This window comes from Heliangelus exortis, chromosome 14 (assembly GCF_036169615.1).
Source record: "Heliangelus exortis chromosome 14, bHelExo1.hap1, whole genome shotgun sequence".
Lineage (NCBI taxonomy): Eukaryota > Metazoa > Chordata > Aves > Apodiformes > Trochilidae > Heliangelus > Heliangelus exortis.
Window position 1 is genome coordinate 7,151,742 of NC_092435.1, and position 21,354 is coordinate 7,173,095.

The 21,354-nt window shown below is 51.9% G+C and overlaps 1 protein-coding gene and 1 long non-coding RNA gene across 3 annotated transcripts in view; one reads left to right on the plus strand and one right to left on the minus strand.

The window, feature by feature from the left end:
• Positions 1 to 1,215: 1,215 nt before the first annotated feature.
• LOC139802638 (uncharacterized) lies at positions 1,216 to 2,987 on the minus strand. Its single transcript, XR_011728733.1, has 2 exons — positions 2,859 to 2,987; positions 1,216 to 1,458 (listed from the first exon to the last, which is right to left on the minus strand). It is a non-coding gene; the product is annotated as an uncharacterized lncRNA (long non-coding RNA).
• Positions 2,988 to 4,831: 1,844 nt separating this feature from the next.
• PCDH19 (protocadherin 19) overlaps positions 4,832 to 21,354 on the plus strand; it is a 57,877-nt gene continuing 41,354 nt past the window's right edge. For both annotated transcript variants that reach the window (XM_071757598.1, XM_071757599.1), the window contains exons 1-2: positions 4,832 to 7,370; positions 10,446 to 10,773. In XM_071757598.1, coding sequence (XP_071613699.1) covers positions 5,230 to 7,370; positions 10,446 to 10,773 — 2,469 coding nt within the window. In that variant the 5' untranslated portion in view covers positions 4,832 to 5,229. The remainder of the gene's footprint in view (positions 7,371 to 10,445; positions 10,774 to 21,354) is intronic.

The window sequence follows — 21,354 nt, forward strand, 5'->3', positions numbered from 1 at the left end:
AAATATAAAATTCTCTGTTTTTCTCCTGTGTAGGTATTCCCTCTCTCCACACATGGCAGATGTCTGATGGCTAAATGGTCTAGGGATTTTTCTCCACGTTTTCCTATTTCTTCATTTTCTTTTTCTATGCTACAGTCTTTTTCTAGTTTGCTGTGATATTAGAAACATGGCTAAGGGTAAAAAAAAGCACAAACCTGAACTGTAACTCTCGACACCTAAATGCTTTGAAAAGCTTTCAAGTTTTGCAGAACTGGATAAGCAAAGAAAGGAGAAAATAAACCTACATCATTTATTTTACTTCACCTAGTAGCTAAAAAGAAAAGGTGCTGGAAAGGGGAAAAACAACACTTCAGAAATGTGAAATTAAAAGAAAGGTTCTGAAAAATTAAAAAGATAAAGTTCCTCTTTGATGTTTTAAACAAATTTCAAAACTTTCAGACTATTTTGTACATGTTTTCTACAGTTCTACACCACACCTGGAGAAATAGGGTGCTGGGGGAGCACCACCCTTGCTCTACCAGAAGATGCAAGTGGTGGATTGGGGCAGTGGGGCAGGGGTCCAAGTGGATGCCACCTCTGTGGGGGATGGTTTTGCCAGCCTCATTCTGTGCTCGTCCTTTCCCCTCACCTCCTGCACAAGGAATGTTTAATAAAAAACCTCAGGCTTGACAGCCCACTGATACCATAGTTTTAAATATACATGTTTTAGATCCTGAGATTTACTTTTTGACAGGTACAAGAGAGACAGCCATAAATGCTGGGCTGGAAAGCAAAGTCATTCACGTTAGTGCTCAAACAAAGGGCTGCAAGCTGCACCACTTGCTTTTAATTAAAAGCTTTCTTGATTTTACAGCGTGGGCAGAACCAATAGCTTTGTTAACGCTCTGCCCATAGCCATCAATGAGCAGCTGAGTGACAAGCCGCAGTGCCACCCTGTCACACCAGCTCCCTGTGCCCTGGTGCCCCCAGCCTGATGCTGAGGGGTCAGTGAGCTGGCACCATGGGGACAGGGCAGCTCCTTGGTGCTACCTAATGAGCTGCTGTCCCGCATGGAGAGCTCTTGCAGGAGGGTTGGTAGGGGGAACACCATGCCACCAGTCCCCTTGTTCCCAGCCAGGCCACCACACACTGGTGCTAGGGGCAGTGGCAGGTGCATTGCAATGGGAGTGTTGGGCTTTGGATAAACTAATTGTGTTGCAAGGAGTGGAGCAAAGCTTTTAGATTTCAGAGCCAATGTGTGGCATCTTTATTAATGTGCCTACTTGAGTTCCCTGGGACGCGATGTTTTCACCTCACCCGGGCTATCCATCTGAACTGATAATAGGACTATTAATCCATTTTGTTGACAGCACTCACAGACCTCCAGTGAGGCAGGAAATGGGGAGGGGTGGGACTGCAATCGATGACTGTTTTGCTCCAAAGGGATCCTGTCACAGCCTCTAGCAAACGGAGCATTAGCTGGGGGTGAAAGGGTGGAGAGTTAACCAAGGTTTTGGGTGATGTTGTGGCCTGGCTTCTCTTTGGCCACCTGGAGAGTGCCCTGCAGAAAGCCACTGAGATATGAGGTGCTCTACAGAAGATAAACCTGCAGGGGATCTTGTGGTCCAAGGGCACATCACTGTGTAGAGACACAGCAGCCAGGGTTATACACCATGGATCAGCCAAGCAACCTCATGCCTGTCACTTAGCCCTCCTTTAATGCCCTTTCATACCAACATGGAGGTATTTTCAGCCCTGCCTGGCTAGAACGTGCCTGGCACAGCATCCATTGTGTCAGTGTTTTCCTTTTCAGCAGCAGAAATACATATAGGCAATAAATAAAATATGCAGCTCTTTTATGTATGATATATGCAAAGAAACACTTCATGGAAAAGGAGCTGGAAAATGAGGTGTGTCCCTGCCCAGCTCTTCCTCTCCCATACATCCCCTGCCAGTGGCTCATGCCTTTATATTCAGACCAATCCTGTCTGGTTTTAAATATCTCAAGCCACAGAACTTTCCCCCTCCAGGGAATCACATCACAGTCTCATAATTTTCACTGTCTGCAGAGGGGATTTTTTCCCCTCTGACATTCAACCTAAATACTCCATTTCTTCATTTCCTGTCATCCCTTCTGGTGATGCCCCTTGTACTCTATTAAATAATTCCTTCCTTCCCTCTCTATTTACACCAACCAGATCTGTAAAGCTCTTAGTTTGTCTCTCCACGGACAGCTCTTAGCCAAGCAATATATATATTTAAGCCTTTTAATCTTCCTTCAGAAATCAGTCTCCCTGTGCCTTTGATCATTTGTGTGGCTTCTTTCTGAACTGCTGCCAATGCCCCCGTGCCGAGGGAGCCCCATGCTCTGCTTGGGCCACACCTGAGCCTCCCAGCACCTCCACAACATCCCTGCTCATCAGCTGCTGATCCAACCTTCCCGCCTCCTGGGTTGCTCTCGCTGTCTGTCCCCTGGGGCTCCCTTGCTGAGGCCAGGCCCCTCTCTGGGGTGTCACTCTGGCTCTGGTGCAGTGCTGCTGTTTTGGCTCAGCCATTGCTGACCCTTCTGCTCTTGGGGGACTTTCCTTCTGGGACTTTCCTTGTCCTCTCTGCAGCACTCACTCCTCTCTGTCCGAGATAGGCACAGCTCCTGTTGCTGTTTCCTGCCCATCTTTCTAATCTCACTAGGCCCTTTTTTTCTGTTAATTTTCTATGCTTGCTGGAGTTCACACCACCTCCCAATATAACATCATCTGCCAAATTCATTAACATGTAGTTTACTCCCTCTTTCCAGGTCATTAATGAGGATATTAAATGAGGGCAGACCTAACCTAGATCCCTGCAGTACCCCATAAACACCTCCCCCTGTTTCTAATTACCCTTTGTTTATGATCCTTCAGCCACATTTTGAAGCCACATGGTACAGTTCAAGTCATCAGAATTAATTTGTCCAAGGAAGACTTCACGAATGCGGGAGAGAAAGGTTTGCCCGTTTGCACTGTCTCCTCCTGCCTGTCCCGAATTCTTCTCCCGTGGGACCCGCGCAGTGGGTCACCTTCTTGGTGGTGGCTTTGGTGGTGACCGAGTCCCCGGCGAGGGGATGAACTCCTGGCAAAGGCTCTTCCGTCCGCTGGCTCCTGCTCCTTCTCCTCCAGGACACGGTAGCCAGGAGCAGAGGGACCCTGCACCCCTCCCGTGTGTCCCGGGGAGCAGGGAGGATCCCCTCGGGTGTCCCTAGAGGGTGTGGTGTCCCTGGACGGATAGTGTCCCTGGAGAGGTGGTGTCCTTGGAGGAGTGGTGTCCCTGGAGAGGTGGTGTCCTCGGAGGGGTGTTGTCCTTGGAGGGGTGTTGTCCCTGGAGGGGGTGGTGTCCTTGGAGGGGTGGAGTCCCTGGAGAGGTGGTGTCCCTGGAGGGTGTTGTCCCGGGGGACGGTGTCCGTGGAGGGGGTGTACTCCTTGGAAAGTTGTCCCGGCTGATGGCGTACCTGGAGGAGGTGATGTCCCGACCATCCCGGGGAGGTGGATCAGGGGGGCATCCAAGGGGGTGGTGCCGAGCTGTGTTCCCCCGCAGCCGGCGCGGAACCGCTCCGACGGGTCCCGCCCAATGCCGGGGGAGTTCTCGGGGCCCGTCCGGTCCCGCCGCTCCTCCTCCCGGCAGCGGCCGCGAGATGGCGCCCTTGTCCCTTGCGCGGTGGGGCCCGACGGCGCGGCCGGGCCGGAAGGGGGAAGGGGCCGGGGCTGGGCTGGACCGGGCCGAACCGGGTGGTGTCCGGGATGGACGCGCGGGTTGGCTCCTCCTGTGAGGTGTCGGCTCCAGCCCCCCCACCCCCTCGGCAATGTCTGTGCCGATGCAGCTCTCGCCGGTCAGCCCGTCCCGCCGCTTTCCCCGCCGCGGCGCCGGCTCGCTGCGATCGACCAGCGGGCTCCCGGGGCGGTTTGCCGCAGGGACGCGCCGGCACCCGGCCCCTCCTTTAACCTCGGTAGGGCCGGAGGGAAGGGAACGAGGTATCTGGAGGTGTGCAGCCGAAAGGCTCCAACCTGAGCGCCGGAGCGCCCGCCCGCACCGGCCGGCAGCGCTCCCGCAGCCCGCCAGGGGCAGCACCGGCCCCAGGCCCGCGACACGGTGACATCTCCCCGGTGCCCCCGTTAATTAGACCCCGGGAAAGTGAGTGTCGTGCGCGGAGGCAGGAGGTAAGGCACAGGCAGGCGGACAATTAGTTTTATTTCGTTTTCAAAAGAACACGGTACCGTGGCTGCTCTCCCCAATCAATAGGGGTGAGCAGCGAGCGCTGCCGGGGCTGGAGCGGCCTGGGAGGACTTGGCGGTACCGGGTCCCACGCCAGCTCCCGGGAGACCCCGCCCGGGTCGCGGTGCAGCGGGAGCAGGGCAGGCTCTCCCCTGCTTCTGAGGGAAAGCATGTGAAAGGGCCTGGATCCTTAGCGGCGACCCAGCGTCCCCGCTGCCCAGCCTTGGCAAGCGCCCACCCCGGTGCCCGCGGCGCTCCTCCGCCTCCCTGTGAAGGACGAGCCGCCGGTTACCGCAGCCACACAGCGGCTGCCGCGGTGGCGCCCCGAAGCGCCGGTGCTCCCGCAGCTCCCGGGCTCGGCGCCGCGGGGCAACAACCTCCGGGCCGCCAGACCCATCCCGCCCGCTCCGCTCCGCTCCGCGCCCGCCGCCGCCACAGGACGCGCCGCTCCGCGCCAGCCCCGCCCCGGCCCCGCCCCCCCGCCCGGCAGCGCTGCTCAGCGCGGCCCCATTGGCGGAGACGCGGCGCGCTGGCCCCGCCTCCCGGCTCCCATTGGCTGCTCCGCATCACCGCCCGCCCCCGTGCCGCCCGCCCTCGCGCCGCCCGCCGGCGCTCCGGACTGCGGGCAGTGGCGCGCGGCCGCCGCAGCGAGCGCCGGCGGGAGCGGGATCGGCGCGGCTCGGTTCGGTTCGGCACCGCTCGGCACGGTACCGCGCGGCTCGGCTCAGCTCGGGTCGGCACCCCTCGGCTCGGCACCCCGCGGGCTCGGCACTCCGCTCCAGCTCCCGCACGCCATGCCCAGCCCATCCGCGGCGCCACCGGCTCGGAGCTCCTGAGCGGGCTGCGTTGGTGTGGGCGCGGGGGACCGCGGCTCCGGTGCCCGCAGCCGCCCGCCGCCGCCGGGGCAGCCCGGCGGACGCTGCCCGCATGAGGGCGGCGGGCCCCTGAGGCGGGCGGGCGGGCGGCCAGCCGCCGTCGGGGCGCGGCGCGGCGGGGGAGGCGGCGATGGGGGCTCTCCCGGCGCTGCTCGGGGCCGCCTTGCTGTGGGCCGGCGCCGGAGCCCTCGTCAACCTCAAGTACTCGGTGGAGGAGGAGCAGCGGGCCGGCACGGTGATAGCCAACGTCGCCAAGGACGCCCGGGACGCCGGTTTCGTGCTGGACCCTCGGCAGCCCGCTGCCTTCCGGGTGGTCTCCAACTCAGCCCCCCACCTGGTGGATATCAGCCCCGGGTCGGGGCTGCTGGTGACCAAGCAGAAGATTGACCGGGACCTGCTGTGCCGGCAGAGCCCCAAGTGCGTCATCTCGCTGGAGGTGATGTCCAGCTCCATGGAGATCTGTGTGATCAAGCTGGAGATCAAGGACCTCAATGACAATGCACCCAGCTTCCCCACGGACCAAATTGAGCTGGAGATCTCGGAGACGGCCAGTCCCGGCACCCGGGTGCCACTGGAGAGTGCCTATGACCCAGACTCGGGCAGCTTTGGTGTGCAGAGCTATGAGATCACCCCGAATGACCTCTTTGGGCTGGAGACCAAGACCCGGGGCGATGGGTCCCGCTTTGCTGAGCTGGTGGTGGAGAAGAGCCTGGATCGTGAGACCCAGTCCCATTACAGCTACGTGATCACTGCGCTGGACGGCGGTGACCCACCCAACTTTGGCACAGTGGAGCTCAGCATCCGCGTCATCGACTCCAATGACAACAACCCCCTCTTCGAGGAGCCGGCCTACACCGTCAGCGTGCCTGAAAATGCCCCGCCGGGTACTCCGGTCATCCGCCTCAACGCCTCTGACCCAGACGAGGGCACCAATGGCCAGGTCCTTTACTCTTTCCACAGCTACGTTTCAGAACGGGCCCGGGACCTCTTCCAAATTGACCCCCAGAGCGGCCTGATCACGGTGAGTGGTGCCATTGATTACGAGGAGGGTCACGTCTATGAACTGGATGTGCAGGCCAAGGACTTGGGGCCTAACTCCATCCCTGCCCATTGCAAAGTGACCATCAGTGTCCAAGATGCCAATGACAACCCACCTCTCATCAACCTGCTCTCCGTCAACAGCGAGTTGGTGGAGGTGAGCGAGAACGCCCCACCAGGGTACGTCATCGCCCTGGTGCGGGTGTCAGACCGTGACTCGGGGGCCAATGGGCGGGTGCAGTGCAAGCTCCTGGGCAACGTGCCTTTCCGGCTCCAGGAGTATGAGAGCTTCTCCACCATCCTTGTGGATGGCCGTCTGGACCGGGAGCAGAGGGACCAGTACAACCTCACCATCCAGGCCAAAGACAATGGTGTCCCCTCCTTACAGGCCACCAAGTCCTTCACTGTCAAGATCACCGATGAGAATGACAACCATCCACACTTCTCCAAGCCCTATTACCAGGTCATTGTGCAGGAGAACAACACCCCGGGGGCCTACCTCCTCTCAGTCTCAGCCAGGGACCCTGACCTGGGCCTCAATGGCAGTGTCTCCTACCAGATTGTGCCCTCCCAAGTCAGGGACATGCCTGTCTTCACCTATGTCTCCATCAACCCCAACTCTGGAGATATCTATGCTTTGAGGTCCTTCAATCATGAACAGACAAAGTCCTTTGAGTTCAAGGTCTTGGCAAAAGATGGGGGTAACCCCTCTCTCCAGAGCAATGCCACCGTCAGGGTGATTGTCCTGGACGTCAATGACAACACTCCTGTGATCACAGCCCCACCACTGGTCAATGGGACCGCGGAGGTGTACATCCCCAGGAATGCGGGGGTTGGCTACTTGGTGACAGTGGTCAAGGCAGACGACTATGATGAGGGTGAAAATGGCAGACTATCCTATGAAATGGTGGAAGGAGACAGAGGTTTTTTTGAGATAGACCAGGTCAATGGAGAGATAAGGACCACCAGAGCCTTTGGGGAGAACGCAAAGACAGCCTATGAGCTGATCGTGGTGGCTCATGACCATGGAAAAACATCTCTCTCAGCCTCTGCCTTGATTTTGATATACCTGTCTCCAGCCCTGGATGCCCAGGAGTCCATAGGATCTGTTAACCTCTCCCTCATTTTCATTATTGCCCTGGGGTCTATCGCAGCCATTCTTTTTGTCACCATGATCTTTGTGGCAGTCAAGTGCAAAAGGGATAACAAGGAAATCAGGACCTACAACTGCAGGTAAAGACATCTTTGTTTGTGTGCACCTGCCAGGGCTGCTCCAGTGGTTCTTTTCACAGTTACTTTTCCATTTGCTGCTGTATGCTTGGGAAGGGGTGTGTGTGTGTGTGTGTGGTGGTGGCGGTTTATATTTGCATTAGGAGCAACAGTGAGGTTCCTGTCCCTCTAAGGAAATTTCCTGTGAAGCTTTAAACAAAAAAAAAACCCTTCTCTGGGAGGCGAGCAGAAATCCCTGCCGAGTAAGGAATCGACTTAATTGTGCGGCTTGACAATCTGTTGCAGCATCCCTGATTTTCTGCGCTCCCTCGCAGGGAACAGTTTGGAAGCGGCGTGTCTGGTTCCCCTGGGCAAATCCCCCCGTGGTTCCCGTGGGCACAGCCCCTCCTGGTTCCCGTGGGCACAGCTCCCCGGGGGGAAGGGGGCACAGCTCCCCAGCCCACCGCAGCAGCCCCGCAGCAGACGGGGCGAGCGGCCCCCGTGGCATCCCGCATCCCTCAGCCCTCGCTCGCCGTTCAAAAGGGCTATTGTGTACCCGCTGCGGCTCCTGGCCACGGCTGGCCACGGGGCCAACTGGAGAAAATAGTGGCCAAAATCACCCCGTTCCCCCCGGGGTGCTGGTCCAGCAGGCGGTTGGGCTGGGAGCGATGGGGGTGAGGGAGGATTTTTCGCAGCTCTGCGTTATTTGCCCTCGGCTGGGTGCGTGCTACCCGCGTCCAAAATGCCGGAGGGGGAGGTCAGCCCCGCGCCCCCGGAGCTGCTGAAAGGCTGATAGGGGAAATCCAGTCCCCTGAATATGTAACAGCCCGGCGATTATTGTCTCTCTTTTACTATTCTCTGTGTTACACAAGTTAGGAGACAAATGCTAACCACACATGAATATCAATCAGATGCCATAAAAGAGCAGCTGCAATGCCTCATAAATGGTTTAATCCTGTTACTAGTGAAATAGCCATGACTTCTCCATTCCTTCGGCACCGAGTCGTTTCAGAGGGGAGGGATGGAAATTAATTTTGCTCTACCTTGGAAACGCACGCTGGCCCCCGGCAATTCTGCGGCGCGGGGGGATGTGCCGTCTTTAAAGTTGTATTTACGCAGGAATAATGCCAGCGAGTTCGGGTTTTATGCCCCTTTTTTCACAGCGCAAAGTGCGTTCCTAAGAAGCCCTTTTGCTCGATGGGGGAAAAATCGTCTGCAAATAAAGGTCGGTCTGTGCTGTATTATGGGATGTCTAGCTTCAAGTGAAAGCTCATATACCAGATTTCTTGCCAGCTCGGCCCATTAAATGAGAATAGGACCTGAATGGATAAAAATCGCGTTGTGGCGGTGCCCCCAACAGCTTCACACATATGTATAAGCCCTGGGTTTATTGTGATGGCCTAGGGATTAATGAAGTGCAGTTTAATTAAATAATTGGTCAATAGAGAAAGGACAGCAAAATGAATGCCTGCAGGAAATAATTGGGCTCTTGCATTGCCAAACTTAAACATTTAGGTAAACAAAACAATTAAAGCTTCATCAAGCATTGTTAGACGAGTCAGCAGCATATAGATGGTTGGCACAACAGAAATCCCTGCCTTCCCCTGATTTATGTGCACGCTCAGGGGGATGCACGGGCTGTTGTCAGCATGCATCTGAGCAGAAGTCAGCTGCAGAGGTAAAGAAGCACCAGGTAGGCTCAGCAGCGGCCGTGACCATGGGGCACCCTCTCCCTCTGCTGGGTTGTGTGTCTCTGGGCTTTGCAGTGCCTTATTTCAGAGGTTCTTCATGACAGGTGCTAGGGAGTCTTCATAAAATGCCTTAATTTATGAGGAACATAAGGCTGTATGAGAGCTGTTCGACTGGTGGCATTTTGATGCTCAGGCAATTAGCTTTTTAGAACAAGAATATTTCTCCAATATTTGCCTTTCTAGATAAACTACTATTAATTCAACACATTACTCCTGTTATTTCCATTGTATTTTTGATTTTTAATTTTTTTTTAATGCTGTTATCATAAGAAGAAGAAGAGCAAAGTCTTGACATTCAAATGTGTGTGTCTGACCGTGGGTCAGCATTTCATGTGCTTCCCTGGGAAATACTGAGCTGGGCACTGATCTGCACGTACCAGCTCATCTGGCTGGGGCTGTGTTGCTTACTATGGAGAGAAGGAGCCACAGTCACTCTGAGCCAAGCATACCCAGTTAATGCAAGGTGCATTACTGTCATTATTTGCTCAGGGGCTGTTTTATGGTAACTTTTTTTTCCTCTGGTGTTTTGCAAAAGGCAAAGAGGGCACTTTCATCAGTTGATTCTTTTGGCAGGTGGGAAGAAAAAAAGGAACGAAAGGCAGTGAAAAATAAGCTTGCAGTAAAAAAAAAAAGGTCAAAAAGGATCATTTTTCTTTGCAAAACACAGTTGTTGTTCTCCGATTTCCAGAAGATGAAGGCATTTCCCAGCAAAAGGGAGTGTGTGTGTCAGGGGGCGAGGGAGGAATAGGATGCGGTTGGAGAAAAGATTTCAAGTTATCAGGTATTATCAGGAGATAGTCAAGACTCCAGTAATTTGGATAACACATTAATAAACAAACAGCCTTTGGAGTGTGAGAGAATAGAGCCTGCCAGCTAGGACTGCTTCTGGGTCTGCTTTATTTACTGCTATGGAAAATGAACTGAGAAAAAAATCTGCTGTTCATTTTGAATTTTCATTACAAGGACCAAATTAAATCACTTTTAAAATCCTTATTATGCATGGAAATGAATGCATGTACCCTTTTCAAGCCATGGAATTTAACATCTCAATTTTTCTCTTCTGCAGGCTGGACTTTACTCCTAGTAACTAAATATCAGCAATTACAAATGCTAGAAAAAAACATAGGCTTTCTTCCTTCCCATTATTTTTCGTATTTGACCTGAAAGCATTATACATATGAAAATTAGCTAATGACTGTCGTGCCACCAGACCCAAAACATGACGTAATGTGCATGACTAAGAATCCTAAATGGAGATGGGGCCAAGCCCTCTGGGTTCCTGCATGTGTATTTAGCGGGGCAGGGTTCAGGATGCTCTCAGCTGTTTCATTTTCCTTCTGTCCCCCAGAATCGCCGAATACTCCTATGGGCATCAGAAGAAATCAAGCAAGAAGAAGAAAATCAGCAAAAACGATATTCGCCTGGTACCGCGGGACGTGGAAGAGACGGATAAAATGAACGTTGTGAGCTGCTCCTCCCTCACTTCATCCCTCAACTACTTCGACTACCACCAGCAGACCCTGCCGCTGGGCTGCCGCCGCTCCGAAAGCACCTTCCTCAACGTGGAGAGCCAGAACAACAGGAACGCCGGCTCCAACCACATTTACCATCACACCTTCACGGGGCAGAGCCCCCAGCAGCCTGACCTCATCATCAACGGGATGCCACTGCCCGAGGTGAGTGTGGATTTCCTGATGGGTTTGCACCTGGACCATGTGTGGCGTGAGCGCTGGTGAAACGGGGTGTAGAGCAAACAGGCAGGGGTGGCTTCGATGTGTTGGACATCCCAGAGTGAGGGGGTGATGGAGGACAGGCAAAGAGGAGCGGTGGGCACCCACCTTGTGGCTTCTGGGGAACATGTGGTTGTGGGTGGGTGCTTCACTCCCCCCTCAGAGACCCTCAGAAATGCCCAGGTGGGGCTGCTGGTGTGGGTGGGTCAGGCCAGGCTGCCTCGGGGAAGTTGGAAGTTGCTTTGCCTGGTGGGTTTTGAGTAATGGTCAAGGGAGGAGACACTTGCCTGTGCAGGAGATTTTTAAAAGGTCATCACAAGGGGTGTTGGTGGCTGTTGCTCTGGAGGCAGGGGCTTGTGCTGGGGTACCACAGTGTGACCATCTGCACACCTAGCCTGGGACTGTCCCCTTGCCACGTTGGACAGACGTGCTGGCTTCGACACACCCTGTCCTCATCAAGCTCTTCTAATTCATCGGCTTTCCTGTACATCACAGGCATCATTTAATGTTGCTTGTTTGTCTCTCTTTGAATTATTGTTTGGTATTAAGCAAAACAATCAAAGGTTTGTCATGTTTCCTGCTTTGAACAGAATAACAAAGCTGAAAAAGCAGCTAAAATATTTATGGCTTGCTCTGTTTTGCTTTCGGTGTGCTGGTGTAAATGCAAAATAGTGCTGCTGGAGACAGTGGAGCTGCTTTAGATTTATACTTGCTCTGTGGAGAGCGGAGCCTGGCCCTCTATGACCTACCTGAGAGGTCACAGACTGGTTCTGGCCCAGTTTTGGGGTGTTCCCAGCCCAAATGCTGATCACTCAAAGCAGAGGCACGGCTTTTAATGACCGGCTGGTCAAAAGGAGGTTGTTGGGACCTCTGTGACAGATCACAGACACTTGGCCTTCTTCTGGCCAGACTGTGTTTCCAGCCTCTCTTGCTCTTGGCGTGCAGGCTCCTCACCCTACAGTGTTGCCTTCTCAAGGTAACCTGCTGAGATGCTGCAAAGGAGGCAGCTAGTGCCGGGGTGAACCAGCAGAGCCCAGTATACAGTTGCCTGGGCTGTGGGGCTGGGAGCCCACCTGCCTTTGGGAGGGAATGGTGGGAGAGACCCAGCTCTGGTCCAGAGAGTTAAGTCTTGATTTAAATTTTGTTACCAGTATAAAAGCTGTAATAGGGTTTCTTACCAATAATTGAATGGAAGTAACCTGGATATAAGCACTCATATTTTGCTTGCATGTATCCAGAGCTGAGCTTCCTCTGCTCCTCCCAAATGCCCTGAGGGGGAGAGGCAGGGACTTTGCATCCGAGTCTGAGTCAGAGCAGTCTGGGATAAAGCTGTCTCTGGTAAATAAGGCAGAAAAGCTGCTGCCAAAATCACCTGCTCCTTGCACTGTGCCTGGCCAGGCTGAGGGCAGGAAACACCACCCATCATGTGTTGGGGTCCCCCTGTTGATGCTCTGATTTGTCTGGTCTCTTTGCTGAGTACCGTCTGGGGCTCAGGGTGCCCAGCTTCCTGGGGGACACATCCCAAAGTTGGTGGTGACTGTTGCTGTAGGGATTCTGAGGACAGCAGTCCCTGAGGAGTGGTGTCCTTTGGAGAGGGGTCTCGAGCACGTTTCTGGCTGGTGCTTTGCTACGAGCACCCTGTCAGCCTGTGATTCACTGCCACAGACAAAATTCAATCATAAAATCCATCACAAGTCGGCATTAGGCAGAAGTGCATGCCGGCAGCGGGAGGTCTGTGGTGCTGGGGAGGAGGGAAGGACCATCAGGAGCATCATAACTCAGCTGATCAAGTTAACAGGCAGCTGTGGGCAGAGGCAGTGCTGCCCATGTTCCTCCTGCTCTCCAAAGAACCCCTGGGGTGAAAGACCTCTTGTGGCTTCTCCCTGTGGTTCCAGCTGACCCCGCTGCCCCATCGCTCCTGCAGGTGGGATGTGCTGCAAAGAGCTGGTACCTGTGCCTGGAGAGTAATGAGTTCCTCTTGTAATGAGTTCCGTGGAGTGTCAGAATGTGTCCTCTAGAAGCCCACGCAGTGGGATCTGCTGACTCCCTGGGGATGCTTTTGGACAAAAGGGCAGGGCCAGGGCACGGGGAGGAGAAATCACAACTGGAAGCTGCTTGGAGGTTTGGCTTAGGGTGGGAACTTGAATGTTTTTTGGCAGAGTGTCAGCGTTATGCCTCTAGCTGTTGCAAGGCACGTTATCTTGCTGGTGGTGTAGGCTCTGATGGCTCCTAAATATTCAGGTGAGTCCTGAGGATGAGAAGGTTCCGTAGTGGATAGAGTGACAGCTCCGTCCTGGCACAGAGGATGACATGGAAACTCCACAACAGATGCTTCCACAGGGGAGCATTGCAGCCTTGTGCCCACTGTAGCCCAACACAGCCTTAGCAGGCGTCACAGTGTAATGAGATGTGTATGAAGTGTGCTATTGGTACATCTCCAGGTGATGATGATGTTTTAATACATGCAGTTCCTGCCCGGAGTTTCCAGAGCCAATCCATTCCCTGCAGTACATCCAGAGGGACTTTGCCTGGGCTGGTTTGAAATAACCTCCAGCAACAAGGCCGATGGAGTTTCCCCTGGGAGCCTTTAGGATGTGTCAGCACTGGGGAGATATTGCTGCTGCTCCACCTAGGAGTGACTTTTCCTGATGGGAAGGCAAAGCATCGGTTGATAAAAGATAAAATAAGGAGGTAAATGTGTTGCTGGCAGTGTCACTTAGCATAGGATGGTTGTGTCTGGGTGTAAGCAGCTGCCTCTGCAGACCCGTGCTGTCTTGGCAGGGTGGGTTTGCAGTGTAGCTGGTCTTTAATGTGAGGCTCATTCACTTCAGCAGTCAGAAACCTTGAAATAAAAGTCCCCAGGGATGTGTTGCTTGTGGAGCTTCAGGAAATGTTTCTTCCTGAGCTGCAGCAGTGGTGGCAGGTCTTGGGGCTGGCCGTGCCGTGCTGGCACTGGTTGGGTTCATTGGTGCTCCCCACTTTTCCCTGCTGATCCAGAAATGTTTAAACAGAAGTGTCTGCCGGGGCTGCACCTCTGTGGCTGGAAAAGAAGTTTGAGACAACCCTTGAAAAGCTTTTCCCTTCAGGTGGGGGCCAGGTTCGGCTGCTGACTCTGCTTGTGCCACGTTAGGGCTTCCAAGAAGGTAGTGGGGGATGTCCTGGGAGGCTCTGGACTCACTGGGGGTCGGTGGTCCCTTAGGTCCCGGGGTACTGTTGAGGGACCCCTGCTCGTGGTGTTTAGCATCCCTGTGGTTGTAGGCAGCAATGGCAAAAAGTGTTTGTGAGCAGCTCTGGTGATTGTAGCTGACAGCAGGAGGCTTGGCCCCCTTCAGTGTTTTGACTTGTTTTGCAGGAGGGAGAGTGGGACATGTTGGAGCTGCAAGGGCATTGCCAGTCAGAGGCTTTGCTGATGCTGAGGGCTTTCTTTTCCCCTTCCTGCTGAGCTGGAGGAGAATTCAGCTTGGAAACCAAAAGGGCTTGTTGTCAAGTTTTGCATGTATATTACTGGATGTTGTACCGGGAGATTAAAAATCAAAATTAATAGGAGCCATTAGGCAGCTTCCTTGATAAAAATGCACGTTGCATTGGGGTGGTGTGGAAGCTGCTCTGAATTGCTGAAGTTTTTAGTATCCCTGGGACACAACTTGCATGTAGAGCAGCCACCCTTGGGTAACACACCTGGATTTTGACTTTGTGGTTTAAAAATAAAACAATGTTCCTGTCATGGCTGCACCACAGTTTGACATCCAAAATCTGTGTTGCTTTGGGAAACGGTTTTGAAGCATCGTGTGCTGGCCCAGGACAGGGAGCATCCCCTGGGGCATGGCAGCTTGCTCTGCTCTTTGGTCTTATCCCAGAGCCACAGCGGTGGCCTGTCCCTGGTGTAGGAGAGGTGAGGAGGTGTGAAATGGGAGCCTTGTTTGGAAGGCTGGACATCCAAAGGTGGAATTGGCACAGACTGACTCTCTCTGTAGGGTTCTAGGATGGCTCCATCGTGCCAGTGGCAGGAAAGGGAAGCAACAGCACTGCTGTTACACCCTGAGCAGGGTGTGGATCACGTGTGGCCTTGCTCTGGTGCTCATATGGTAGGTCCTACTGCAGAAAGTCAAGGTGGAGCAGCCACTGATCCAGAAAGACTTGAGTACTCCAGGGACCCACATGCCCAGCAGCTCCCAGACCTGGCCCTGGACCTGGGGATCATGGCCATGGCAAGCCACTGCCTCCTGAGCTGGTGGCCATCATCAATAAGATGGGGAATTACTGGGTTTAGTGATAATCCGGGTCTAATCCCTCAACCTTGATACACTCCCACGTAATCCTCACTCACACTGATTTCGTTTGGACTCCTCTTGGTTGTGGGGATTATTTGAGCAAGCAACAGTTGCAGGATAAGGCCCTGGTGGTTTCAGATATGCTTTTTACTACCTGGAAAGCATTCTCCTAGCCATAGGAAATGGTTTTCTAAGCACAATAGAGCAATTTTCGTTTCAGGCAGCACTGGCAGTTTTTGCTCTGGCTATCTGGCCGTGTTAACTAAAGCACATTTCTACAACACACAAAGATTTTTGTTTTGTAAGAAATGAAATCAGCGTGGCTGTTCCTCTTTCTCTGTCATTTCTCTACTTGTCAATTCTTTCTTCCCCTCCAGCTTATCCTCCTCTTCTCTGCTAGCCTTAAAAAGCCCCCAAAGTGTCTGTTATAATCACATTTTGTGTGTTACACAGAATGAATGTACTCACTTTAATATGCTGGGTTTGAGGAAATCAGTTTCTGTCTGGTATAACAGACAATTTGTTATAAACCATGCCATTTAGAAGTGAAGGGCCTTGCTTTAGTGTAACACTGGGGAAACGTCATGATACATAATTGGAAGGGATTTGACTTGCTTCTGAGTAATGCTGTGTATAGAGCAGGGAGGAAAAAAGAAAGAAAATGGAGATAATTTCCAACCCGGAGAAAGTTTGCGGCTCCGTGACATGCCAGGCTGTTGAAATAAGGCTTATTTTCAGCAGAGATAATAATTAAAGCCTTATCAGCAGTGATGTTCGAGTAGTCGGGAGGCTGCCTTTGCAGCCAGCGTTGCCAGTCTTGTTTTCTCCTTGGGAGGTCACTGTAACTCAGCACTTTTTTGTGCCTTCCATGCACATGGTGATGGATAAGCACAGGGCACAGCTCCCAGTCGTGCCTCAGCCTTTATGGGCCTGGGCATCCCTCTCGGAGCTGTTATTCCCCCTCCTAGAGCTGCCTCTGGCTGTAGGCAGTGCCTGGTGTGCCAGCCCTGGGGAACATCGCTGGTCCTGGCACGCTGCACACAGGGAACCAGAGCTGGTGGGGTGGGAGCCCTGAACATCCCCAGATGCACTCCCTGCTCCTTCTAAATCTTCCCCCAAATCACCAGTCTCTGCAAATTCTCCGGCTTAATGACTCCCAAAGTGTTTTGTGTATCGATGCACGTTCCCTGACCTCTCCGAGCACTGGGGCTGACATTATGGAAATCAGCTGCTTTTTATTCCATTCCGAGGTCAGCCTAACCAAATTATACATTTCCTGATGTAATCCCTCCAAGCTCTCCCTTTGGAAAAATTCGTTTGAATACTTCTTAGCAGAGATAAACACGCCAGCTCCCATTCACGTTTAACCATGTCTCTTGCTGATGGCTGCACTGTGTCTTGGGACAGTCCATGGTTCAACATATTTTGGCTTTTGGGTGGGCAATGCAGGGCTGTGATCCTGTACTGATACAGCTTTGGGTTTTCCAAGGGTTTTTCACCAAGGGTTTTTCACCAAGGGTTTTCCAGCCCACAGTGGGGTCTGGGCTGTGTGGAACCACAAGGTTTTGTGACAAGGATCTGTGGAGGAATTCGGGGCAGTTTGTGGTGGGTGGTGGCAGTACCAAGATGTATTTACAGTAAAAAACCTCCCCTTGGATGGAAAGACCGTTATATAAAGGTATCATGATTATGTCTTTATATATAACATTCTGGATATTAAACATCATATATTCTCCGTTATATATTATCTGATATATAATATACACAATATATTGCTAAGCATATTAAATGTGTACATAATTATTATGTATTTTACCCAGTTATTTAAATGAGTATGTAATATGCCTATATATAAGTATATAAGTATATATATATATATATATATAATGTTTTCATGCAATTGGTTTGTGTTTTATGGTTCACCTTTATTGAAAGCAGAGGCTAGACAGCTTTTCCTTTTGGAGAGTCTGAATTTCTGATGCACATTTCTGGTGCATCTCCTTCTTGGTGACTCTATAAAAAAAGCTCCCGCAACTATATTTACACGGCAGATAAGAATTTTCCTTTAAATTAGGAAAGATTTATAGTAAGTTTTTTTAAAATCGCATCGTAAGGGGGGTCTTGCACGCTATTTATGGCCTGTGCTGTAGTAGTTTCCAAATTAGCTCCTGTTGTATTGAACACTTTGAAGTCTGTGGTTTCTCCCTGCCGTTGGCTGATGTAGAGGCACCGCTAAGGCCTTTGAATAACCTTACACCCATCTGCTCAGCTCAGTGGAAGAGCCACATTTGCCAGCTGCCATCTCCTGAAGTCCCTCCTGAGGGTTTTTCAGCCAGAGGAGCTCCTCAGCCAGGTGCCCTCCCAGGTCTCTGGGCTCTTGGCTCTTTCCGTAATACCCGAAAGAGCCCTGCTTGCCCCTCATCCCCTGCCTGTATCCATCCACAGGCTCTGCCTGTGGGGCTGTTCCCCAGAACAGGTTTTAGGCTTTCCAATGAGGTACCCTCTCCTTCTCTCCTGGGAGACCTCTCCTCTCACCCCTCTCACCCCTTGGACAGCCGCTCCTGCTCTTGTGCCAGGGCTGGGATGGGGGGGACCCCTGCCCTTCCCACTCCCCCTTCCCTGCCAGGCTGCCTGCGGGGCTGGGCATGGCCTCGCTTCAATAAATGATTAGATATTGTTCCCAGTAGAGGCTATAGTTGAGTTCCAATCATTTTCTGTTAATTAAAATACAGGATGGTCTTATTTGTAGCATAAATAGTTGTAATCTGTGTACTTATAAGTGTAATTATAATTTAAATTAGACTGTTCTCTGGATAGGTGGTGGATGGGGTGCTCTGCAGGCAGTGCAGCACTTGCAGGGCTATGGGCAGGCTGTCTCCTGGGGTCCCCTGCAGTCGTGGTCCCCAGGAGAGCATCACCCAGAGCTTAGCCAAGGGATATCAAGGCTGTTGACAGATCCCAGTTTTGCTGTTCCTGTTAGGACAGGGCTTGCCCATGGCACATGTTGGAACATTGCTTCTTCAGTGTCTCCCTCTACTTTCTAGTCTAAATCTGGAAGGAAATAATGGCTTGTGTTAGCTGGACAAGTGATAAGGGCTTATCCTTGAAGTGACTCCCTGTTTAACACGGAATTATGGTGAGTTCTCCTTAGGCTGGAGGAAGCTTGAGTGCAGTGACTGCTAATGCTGCAGCGGACAGATGTGCATCACAGGTATTGCTCTTTGTTCACTCTCTGATGGAAGCCCCAGCTGCTCCTCCTCCTTACACTAAATAAATCATGTAGGTTTGTGATAAATAGAGCAGGTCTGTGTGCATCAGAGTCATGCAGGTGAGGTCCTCGTCTCCACACCCTGTTGGCCACCAGAGATCTGGACAGGAATCCTTTGTGGTTCTCATGGGGATCTGGAGCTTGTCGGATTATACCATCTTTTGTCATGGCAGGTGTATGCCACAGGGCAGGTTTTAAAATTCCTGTGTTGGTGGATTGCATTAACCCATCCTAAGTCAGGTATGTAAAATTCCATTAAGCAAAAACCCTCTGGCATTTTCTCACCCGTGCTCAAGCTCTGCAGGCTATGCTAATGGAGTGCGTTTGCTCATCTATTAGGAGGATGATGGCTTTAAAATAATAACATTTATCTTTGGCAGCAGACCTACAATAGTGCACGCTGAGTACAATTTTGTGAAAGGCTCTGCAGATGTTGCCTCATTCAATCTGGGTCAAAAAGAGTGCTTAGAATCATAAAGGTTAGAAAGAGATCAAATAATTCGGTGGTTTTATTGCTGAATAATGTACTTGGAAAATATCATTCACCATTATTAGACTAAGTGAGTATGGAAAACACAGGACTCAATAGTCATTTCTCAGTATTGGCTGATTTTACTGTTTTTATAATGTAGCTAAATTCCTTGCTATTGATTTTGGCATTGATTATCGATCTGGAAATCTAAATGTGTGTGGTGGTGGGAGCAGCTCCCTGCAGCGCCCGGCAGTGGGCAGCCTGCCCACGGGGCACTTTGGTGCTACTTTTGGGGAACTGTCAGGGTTTTGGGGAGCTGTCATCACAACCGAAGATGAAAAGACAGGAAAATCCATTTTATGTGTGTTCTTTGCCATGCCTGAGAGCTTTTGTAAACTCAGTCACAGACAGTCAGATGGGCTGGGACGCTGGCAGCGAGGATGGGGGCTTGGTGCCTGCTCCTGCAGCTCCCATCACCTGCTCCCTCCTGGACTTTTCATATTCAGATTCACATCTGGATGCTCTGGCAGGGACCCAGATTAAGTGACATTTAGTAATCAAATCCACACAACTGTTGGCTTAGAAACAGCATCCAAACCTGTCTGCCCAGTGAAACATTTTTCCGAAGATTTGTGAGCAATTCCTCTGTGGTCCTGTTCAGCCCCCTCTGTGGCTGTGTCCCCTGTCTGGGGAGAAATTCTGCACTTGGGCTGAGATCTTTTGCTGTACATCAATTAATTGCAGGGGTTGGGTTAGTTAGAGACCAAAGCCATTGTCCCATCTGGGCTCTGCATCCTGTGGTGAGCCTGTGGACCAGAGCTGGCAGCATCGCTGTGGGAGCCCTGGGCTCCTGCTGGGCTGGGGCTCACTCAGCTGCATGTTGGATTCCTTTGTTTGGAAAAAAAAGAAAAGATGAATTTTGGAATATGTTTGTCTCTTATTCTCTGCACTTAGTTGTTGTCAGCATTAATATGCTATTAACACATGCTCATTAGGAGGAGAATGATTATACCCTGCAGAATATGGGGGAAACCTTCATTAGGCACTAACATATTGAACAGAGCTGCAAACTTCACTTGGGAAAACTGGGGAAGGTTCTGCTTAGCATCAGGTTCCCTCGTTTCTCCTCATGGGTCTGATAAAAGCACCTCAGCTTCTAGCACCTGCTTTCACCCAAGGCTGTGAGTGATGCACAGCTGAGCCTGGGCTCAAGCTCCAGCACTGAAACCCTTCTCAGAAGCTCAAATCCATCTTCCCCCAGACCAAGATGTCCTCATCAGAGCTTGTTGTGGCACGCAAAGAAGATTTGAGCCCGTGTCCCATCTCCAAGTGCTGTTCTGGCTCTTTGGGTTTAATGAGATGAAATCTCCGCGGAGCTGGGCGATGCTCCGGGAACAGATTTGTTAAGAAAGGAGGTGTCATTTCTACATCCTTGCTTTTCACACGGTAATGATGTTTTAAGCATTCATCTGGCCTTGCTGCCTTCAGTCTGAAGCCATAACCCACCATGTGTGACAGGGCAATTGCTCGCCCTGGTGATGATTACAGCCGAGCCCCGTTGCTCTCTCGTTTGCTCGGCGCGTGGCAGCTGAAGGTGGGTGTGTGGTGCTCTCTTAAACTCAATCAATAAGAATAATTGCAGGTTCAGGTGGGGGTGAGGGAGAAGAGTGCTGCAGCAGACAAATATTTGCAGATTAAGACCCTGTTTACGTGCAGATGCCTTTTATGATAGGTAACAGGGGACGGACAATAAGGACCATATGTGGTATTTAATCGGCATTTATTCTAAATTGGGTGGTTTCATAGATTTCCATGGAGCTGGCAGCTGTCCTCTGTATTCAGTGTGAATGTGCTGCTTCTGTCCTTGACCTGCTGCCCTGGGCTGCCTGGGGTTTGGCAGGAATTTGCAGAGTTAGTGGCGGGACATTGCAGTCCTCACCTCCACCTGAGGGCAATTAGAGGGAATCCCATAGATCAGTTTTCACTTGCAAACCCCAGCAAAGGAGAACTGGTGTTTAATGGGCCTGGATTCTTGTTATGAAGGGAAATGAGATCATAGCCATGTCAGGAGCACAGGTGGGTGCTGGGGAAAGGTAAACCTTTCTTTGCAGGCTCACAGCAGCCTCAGGAGCAGCAATGCTGAACTGAGCAATGCCTGCTGCCCATGGGATGTGCTGGAGCTACAGCTCATCATAAGGACACTCAGAGTGCAGATTGGAGGGTGTTTTCCTGCAAGTATGGAAACAGAGAGGGCTGGAGCTACCCACCCCTGGCTTGAGTTGCGTTCAGCCCCTTTCACATTGATCCTGAAACCTAATAATGGGTAAGTACACCAAAACCAGAGAGGTGAACTCTGGTTACTTGTCATTGATGGCCAGGGAAACGAGGTGACAAGATAAGATACTAACATGCAACAGGTCAGGCTTGAAAGTTTTTTGGTGTCTACCAGTGCCTTCATTAGGAGTATTGTGTCCTGGCTTGTGGTAGCTGGAAGGACAGACAGATGGACTCCCCAG